The sequence below is a fragment of the Cynara cardunculus genome (genome assembly GCF_001531365.2).
Source record: "Cynara cardunculus var. scolymus isolate 2C chromosome LG 6, CcrdV1, whole genome shotgun sequence".
Taxonomy (NCBI): domain Eukaryota; kingdom Viridiplantae; phylum Streptophyta; class Magnoliopsida; order Asterales; family Asteraceae; genus Cynara; species Cynara cardunculus.
This window is the reverse complement of record NC_037533.1, coordinates 10,686,352-10,694,108: the sequence shown is the minus strand read 5'-3', so window position 1 is coordinate 10,694,108 and position 7,757 is coordinate 10,686,352. Positions and strand designations below refer to the sequence as shown.

Genomic DNA, 7,757 nt, shown 5'->3' with positions numbered 1-7,757 from the left:
GATTTTTTGGGAGTGAGAATAATGATGAGATTTTATAAAAAGTTTAAAAAGGTAGGTGATTAATTAATTAATTTTTTTGTATTTTAATTTAAATAAATACTAGATGAAATAATTTATCTAGTTTCTATTTTTTTATCAAACTTATATAGAAAAAAATGAGATGTCACTTGAATTGGCATTTTATAAACTAATTAAGCAATTCACTCTCCTAAGTGCAAAATAGGCATAATTTCTAAATTTTTCTAGTGGATCATGACTTAGCTTCTAATTTCTAAATTCAAAATGTGACGAGCCTATACTTGCCAATGTGAGATGCTTAAGTCTAGAACTGACCTGAATTTATTTTGTCGGATGTCACACTAATTTTCTTTGTTCCTTTATACTTGTTATTGGATTGTTGAGTCATGTCATACTCTGTTTAACTTTACATGTTATACTTGTTCGGCTACTGGAGCCTTACACGCAACGGAAAGCAAAACCTATGTTACCCTATGTGACGATTCACATACTTTATACTTGATGACCCTTCATTATCCTCTAACTTTCATGTTTATCTAAATAATAATTTAATCCAATTAAATTATAAGATTTATATGATTAAACACTTAAATTACTTGATTCTCCTTGTTTAATTTAGTTATTTGCATGTGACCCGTTAGGACCTTGCCATGTTGGTAATAATAAAACCTAACGGGTCACATGCAAATAAAACCTATTTGCATGTGACCCAGATTTCCGTCTGCCCATTGCTTACTTGTATTACCATTTGTATGAGGTGTGTGCTTTAAGGCCAGTTAGTTCATTGTCAACACTGTAAAGTTCATTTACATCCTGCAGGTCTCTATGTCAGTAGGAACACCTATATTCGTGCTGGGGTAGCGGAGTGGAAGGTCACGAATCCAGTTCATGTGGTATGTTGCAACTGCTTAAAGTTGTTTTAGTAGTTTTAAATCTTCTTGTTATGGAAGTGTATGCTGAAGTTATTGCAGTTTGAGAAGTATCTTGCTCATGTGTTTCTGTTCTAAATTATTAGAAGTGTAGGACAAAACGGCCATATCAATAATAGGTATGCAAATTAGTGTATAACTGACAACAGGGTCCAATAGGATAAGTAGCAACAGCTTGGACATCAGTTAATTTATACTGTACTGCTAATATTTGCATACATTCATCTTAATTTAAGGTTTTGTAGTTGCCAGTTTTATGTTCTATTGCCCTAGTGCCTACATCAATGTGAATCACCAAGGCACAACAAGTTGAAGAATAAATAGTTTACTTGAGCTAGTTTTGTACGAAGAAAATGATTAAAAAAACAATGAATTGAATTAAAAGCTGTTTCAAGTTGAGAAACTGACCTTTACTTCCTGATGATGACAGAATATTTTGAAACGACAAGCATCAGCTGTCAGGTGTATATGGTCTTTGTAGTACACTTGAAGACGTTTTGTCATGTTTGATATTTATACTTGCCACTTGGCCAGTCTGACATGCAGAATATGATATAAGATGTTAAATGATGGAGATGCAAAACTTCATAGTTTATGTTAAATAATGGTTCAATTGTTAGATCATCAATCAAAGGAAAATAATGAAGTAGGGTCAAAACATGAAACCTAGGAGAACTCCATAAGGTAACAATAGCCTTAGAGCACATATTTATTCAACATGAATCATCAAGTTGGAACATAGATGTCAAACATGCCCAACTTGGTGAATGCAAGTACAAATGGTGTTCTTCATAGGGGTTTTATTGAAATATCAACCTGTTCTTTAACATATCCATATGTGTTCAATAGAAGGTGGTTCATAAGAAGTATCAGACAACTATTCATCATATACTCAAGTTTAAAACCTAGGTCTTTCCATGGGTTTTAAACCAGCACATTTAGAGATCAAATTGATTTCATTTATGGCAAGTTGGGCATAATTGACAACTATGCTCCGACCTGAGGAGTATTAGGAGATACATTCACAATTTATGCCTGTGATTTAGGCCTATGTTGTATGCTATATAATCAGTATTTTCCCTTTGAAATGTGATAAAAGATACAACTCAAATCATTTCATCTTTCAACCCATATATGTAGCACAGAGAACCTTTAGGTGATGCCAGCCGTAACACTCACAACTCATTCCAATCCTTCCAGAGATCTTTAGGTCCTAAAGGGTGTGTTTGGTATGTTGGACAGGGTGGGACAGGACAGAACACAATTGTCCTATGTTTGGTGTGGCCTTATGTGGGACTAACTAGAACTAACTAGAACAAGGGTGGGACACGGTAGTCCACCCTTACCCCCCTGGAACTAAATAGAACAAGAAATTTTTTACCACTTTACCCTCTCAAAACCTAATACGCAAACTGTGCCCTTCTTCCCCTTCACAAAAGCGTCGCCTCCATCGCTTCCACAGTCTCCTTCATCAATCGGCGGCAGATTTCAATCGGCGGCAGATTTCAATCGGCGGTATCGATTGCTGGTTCTGGACAGAATCGTTCTCCTTCAGCTTCATCTCAACGACTCATTCTACCTTCTCCTTTCTCCATACTCTCAGGTAATCGATCTCTCCTCTCCTTCATAGTCCGCTCAACAGTATCGGTTGCTGGTTCTGGACAGAATCGATTTAGAAGAACTCGACAGTATCGATTGCTGTTTCAATCGATTTTGCATCTGTTTGCTGTTTATACTCGATTTAGGAAAACTCGTAGAACTCGACAGTATATATGTTTGCTGTTTCTACTCGACAATATCGATTGCTGTTTCTACTCGATTTTGCATTTTGTTTGCTGTTTTGTATCGATTGCTGTTTTGTATCGATTTTGCATCTGTTTGCTGTTTCTACTCGATTGCTGTATCGATTGCTGTTTTGTATTGATTTTGTATCGATTGCGTTTGTATCGATTGCTGTTTTCAATTGATTTTGCTACTGGTTTATGTTTGTCGTTTGGATCGATTGCTGTTTTCAGTCGATTTATATTGATTATTTAGTGAAAAAATACTAAACAGCTCACTGGGGGTAAATTGGTCATTTTAACCAGTTCTGTCCGGTCCTGTCATGTCTTACCAAACGCTAAATAGCTGTCTTGTCCTGTCCTGTCCTGTCTGTGTACCAAACGCACCCAAAAGGAACAAAGTGTGAGAAAGAAGGTGACAGAGCAATTTATATAACTTAAAAAGTAAAAGATTATCAAGGAAGGCAGGCATATATTATACCCTAGGAAAATATGTTTTGGTTCATTTTTTAATGATATGCCTCCAGTTGGAATTTGGATTTATGATCATAATTGAGGAGAGTAGAAAGGAGACAATATTTCGGCTTTATTTCTTTCTCTGATGCATGTTAGTCGATGGTTTAATATGAGCATTAGGCATGCATGCATGTAATGAAATTACACTACACGTAAGTGTTAACAAAAGCATAAGGAGCAATTTTCAAGATGGGTACGGTTATCATTTCAACTTGAGCAGTAGTCTTATATAGCTAATAACCCAAAACTAAGAGATACCATCCTGATGTATTTGCATTTTAGTCTTCTTGCCTCCCATAGGACGCTTACCTTGCTTCCCGAGTCTCATCTGGATGAGGTGCATTTGTTTCCACACCACCCTAGATGAGATTGATATATGCCTAGATGGGTAAGAAGCACCAATGTGTTTGCCAATTCAACAGAAAAAAGTTGGTGCAAACTGCGACACACAATTTGTTCCAGTCTTCTGAGAGATCTTTAGGTCTGAAAGGTAGGACAAGTTTCATAACTTACAAATAGAAGATTGTGAAGGCAGGCAGGCAGGCTTATACAATACACTAGGTAAAAATAGCACGATCCATTTTCTGGTCACATGCCTCCATTCAGACAGTGGATCTTTTCTCTAACTGGTGGTCATGTAAAAGGGATGTTGCATATACTCAATTTCTTTAATGTATGTAAGTTGGTAATTCAATATGAGACGTAGACATACATAGATTTAGGGAGTTCACTTCAAGATGTGACAAAAGCATTTGCTGCAATTTGCATAGTTTATGGTCTGCACTTGTCATTTCAACGTAAGTGTTTTTAGTAGTAAACAACCAAACAGTAAACAGATGCTATCCTGAATCACCTGTGTCATAGTCTTCTTGCATTCCATTAAGCCTTACCTTGCTTTTCATGTTTTATTTGAATGAGGTGTTTGCGTCACTAAATGAGACGTCATTTCAACGTTCTTCTGTATGGACCTCGAATGGTTTTTAATGCCACCGGAGGCTGGATATAGACCATCTTCAACTCCCAATGGTAGGTTTTTTCATGTTCTGTTCAGTGGCATACTCTAGTTGGAGCAGTGAAACCTCTATCTCTATGGCAGAGATGTGGCAAGTCAAAGGTGTAGAAAGAGCAACTATGAGAAGCAGCAAAACCACCAAACCTCGGTGTAAGGGTGGAAGAGCAGTGGTGGAAATGAAGATTGGGGGAGTACCCGATAATTCCCTTTAGCTGTGTTCAGTTGAGTTTTTTTGGAATGAGAAAATTATAAGGGACAGCTCATAATGTTCATATCGGTCAATTATGTGCCTCTGCATCTAGCACTGGGTAGACCTCATACAATAACTGTCCTAGCTCTACCATATATCTGATCCATGCATAATATCATGAAAAATGGATACAAGTTTTGAAGTCCATTACATTTCTGTTTACCTCTTTTTAATCAATCCTTTTGGGATGGAATGAAATAAATCTATAGCATCACCATATTTCCTGTTAAATTTGTGCTTTTTGCCATCGGGTATGTCTTCATATCTGTAAAAGCAGCATTTTAATTTTTAGTGTAGCAATGCTTTCCATATGTAATTTGTCTGATATATATCTTTCTTAGGCAGCTATTTGTAGACTCTTCATGTACTCTTTTTTAGTCCTGCTTGGTCTAAACTTGTTTGATTTATACAATTTCTCCACAATTGTCGTTTTTGTATATGGGTGTCATTTAGCACTACATCATCACTACGTCATAGAAAAAGCGTAATACCGTGGTATTTCATGTGTGCTTTTACGTAAAGCTTACTTGAAGTATGCTTGATCTGTAATGTTATCTTCCATATACTTCTGTGATATTTAGCTTGGTAATTATTAATGCCATCTAAGTTGTATTACATTTTTGTAGACTCTTAGACTTGCTTTTATTCTTCTATTACACGTGGCTTCTTTTCTGTTTTAAATGGTAACCATTCGTATGGGATATTGAGTGGAAATATATTCCCAACTCTTATTGTTATTGTTCTTCCTGGTCTTGTAGGTCTGCTATTTCCGTTACCTCAGATTTTATCCTTCTGGCAGGTTTCTATATAAGGTTACGCATTTTTTTGCCTTCTTGCATGCAACTTACTGGATATAAATGTTATTTTGGATGCCGAAACTGATGGTGTTTTTCTGTTTGCTATGCAATGATTAGAATTCATCTGAGAAATTAAAGGATGTTGTGAAATTCATGAACTTCCGTTCCACTAAAGCTGAGATGTGTCATAGTGGCCGCTTCACAATATCTGAAGACAAGGTTGGGCTCTAGTTGTTGTAACGTTTCAACATTCAGATTCTGTATTTTCAATAACAAAAAATCATACAATATTCATTTCAACATTCACTGCAAAGACATGGTTGTGATATAACTTCCATACCAGTTGAGTCCTGAAGCTTAGTTAATATTATTTCTGTGTTTGAACTGTTTCGTTGCTGTTGAGTGTGTGTTCAAGTAGTCATAAATTTTCATGGGATCATTCTCTTTGCAGGTCGAAGGTGCTCTTTTGTATCCTGGACTGCGTCCTACTATTTGGAGAATCCGCTTGAGGTATGTGCACCTAAGGTGTTTATCATAAAAAATTTGTTGCTACTTAATGTTATAACAATGCAGATATGATACATGTGGCACTTTTTATTAGGTTGTTAGCTTCTTTCGTTGCTAATTGGTTTCGAACCATGCGCCTTCTAAGCAATTAATTGTGTGTTGCTGTCATCACATGATGACATTCTAACTTTAGGACGATGATTAAACTGTGTGTCCTCTATTCCCCAACCAGCTCTCAGTGTTGGTATCATGATGCAACTTGTAGTAAGAAAATTCAAATCTTATACAACACTTTCCAGATCCGTTTGGGTCTGGATTATGATGATAATAATCAGATTCCCGTGTAATTGCTAAGATAGACGGGGAACTAAAAAGTGGAACAGTTAAAACAATCATGAGCATGTCCCAATTCATCCCAGTTCTCATATTGAGATTTGACCTCTTCATGCGCATACTGGGTTTGTTTGGTTTGGTCATGAGACCATGATCGAAACCAGTTCTCAGATTGAGATTTGACCCCCCCTCCCCACCCAAAAGACTCCCTACGACCCTACCTTATGTGGGATATATACTGGGTGGTTTGGTTTGATTTGACATGGTTTTTGGGCCAACATAATCTAGGTAAAGTAGTCATGTTGTCAACTTATGCAAACTTTCTTTTTTGTTGTGCCAATCTTGAATTGATGCATATAGATTTCATCATCTAATCATATGTTTGTTTCTTGTTTCAAAAGGTTACGAGGTACAACAGCAGGGGCAAATAATCGGATGGATCTTCTATCGATTGTTACAAGTGGTGTGCAAGAGAGTGAGGTTCCAGGACCCGACGGAGATATTCTTGGAGTGGTTGAAGGGTGGCAGGATGATGAAACCCACAATCCAGATGTACCTGCTATTTCTCACACAAGAGGTCTAACACCCTTTGTGTTTGTTCCATTTGAAGAGGTACATTTGCCTATACCATCAAGAAACTTCTTGCATTGCTTTGCATGCTTCATCTTAAATCATACTTAGTGGGATATACTAGGTCCGTTTGGTTTGCTTTATCTTAAATGGTACTCCTTCCGACTAAAAGAAATTTATATACATACTGAAAAACACACAAAATTTTAGAAATGTGTAAATATTACATTTTTCAATCAACTAAATGACAATTTAGAACTCTAATAGTGAAGGGAGTAAAGATTTTATTCGTCTCATAATTAAAGATAGAATTGGAAGTAGACATTTACTTTGTTCGTTTATCTATTTTGGTATTATCCTAGCCCGGAAAACCAAGTCCATACCAAAAACATTTTGTTTCTTAAACGTATGTTGTTCTTGCATAAAAAAACAAACGAAACTAGTAGATGTCAAACAGATGTAGGGTCTGGTATGTTGTTCTTACATGTCTTCCTTTATTTTTGCAGGCGGAAACATCAGTTCTAAATCTGCCGGTGGAACGGATGGATTATTATGTACCGGGTTGAACGGGTTGCGCAATGGAGAGAGGAACCGGTATTTGTAAATAAAATTATAGACCAATTATATTTGTATGTTATATGAGAATGTTAGCCATCAGTTGAAAGGTTCCAATATATTTTAGAATACCATCTTGGGAGCCGCAGATACGAAAACAAATGTATCTCGAGGTTGTGCCTCACTTCTTGATACCATGATTTGGTCGTGAGACCATGATCGAATTGTGACCGTTGTGTGAATGTTTTTATTTTTCTTTGAAGTATATAATATTTATATATGACAAATTAAACTCACATTTGTCACCTTTGATGAGATTTGAACCCCTAACCTCTAGAAAAGTGAGGTTATCGGGTACAGTGTCAATGGCCCTTTGGTTGTCTTGTTATAGTTATGGCCTACGTTTATCATGTGATGTTCATTTGGCCAAGGAAATAAAATTTTCTACAATCGGATCACCAGATGGTCTCCCATGGATTTGTTTGATTT

General features: G+C 36.5%; 1 protein-coding gene across 1 annotated transcript in view; it reads left to right on the top strand.

Moving 5' to 3' along the window:
• LOC112514034 (F-box protein 7) overlaps positions 1-7,498 on the top strand; it is a 12,382-nt gene extending 4,884 nt beyond the window's left edge. Inside the window, exons 6-11 of the mRNA XM_025120320.1 lie at positions 838-911; positions 5,265-5,318; positions 5,421-5,522; positions 5,755-5,813; positions 6,545-6,755; positions 7,220-7,498. Coding sequence (XP_024976088.1) covers positions 838-911; positions 5,265-5,318; positions 5,421-5,522; positions 5,755-5,813; positions 6,545-6,755; positions 7,220-7,279 — 560 coding nt within the window. The 3' untranslated portion in view covers positions 7,280-7,498. The remainder of the gene's footprint in view (positions 1-837; positions 912-5,264; positions 5,319-5,420; positions 5,523-5,754; positions 5,814-6,544; positions 6,756-7,219) is intronic.
• The last annotated feature ends 259 nt before the right edge of the window (positions 7,499-7,757 follow it).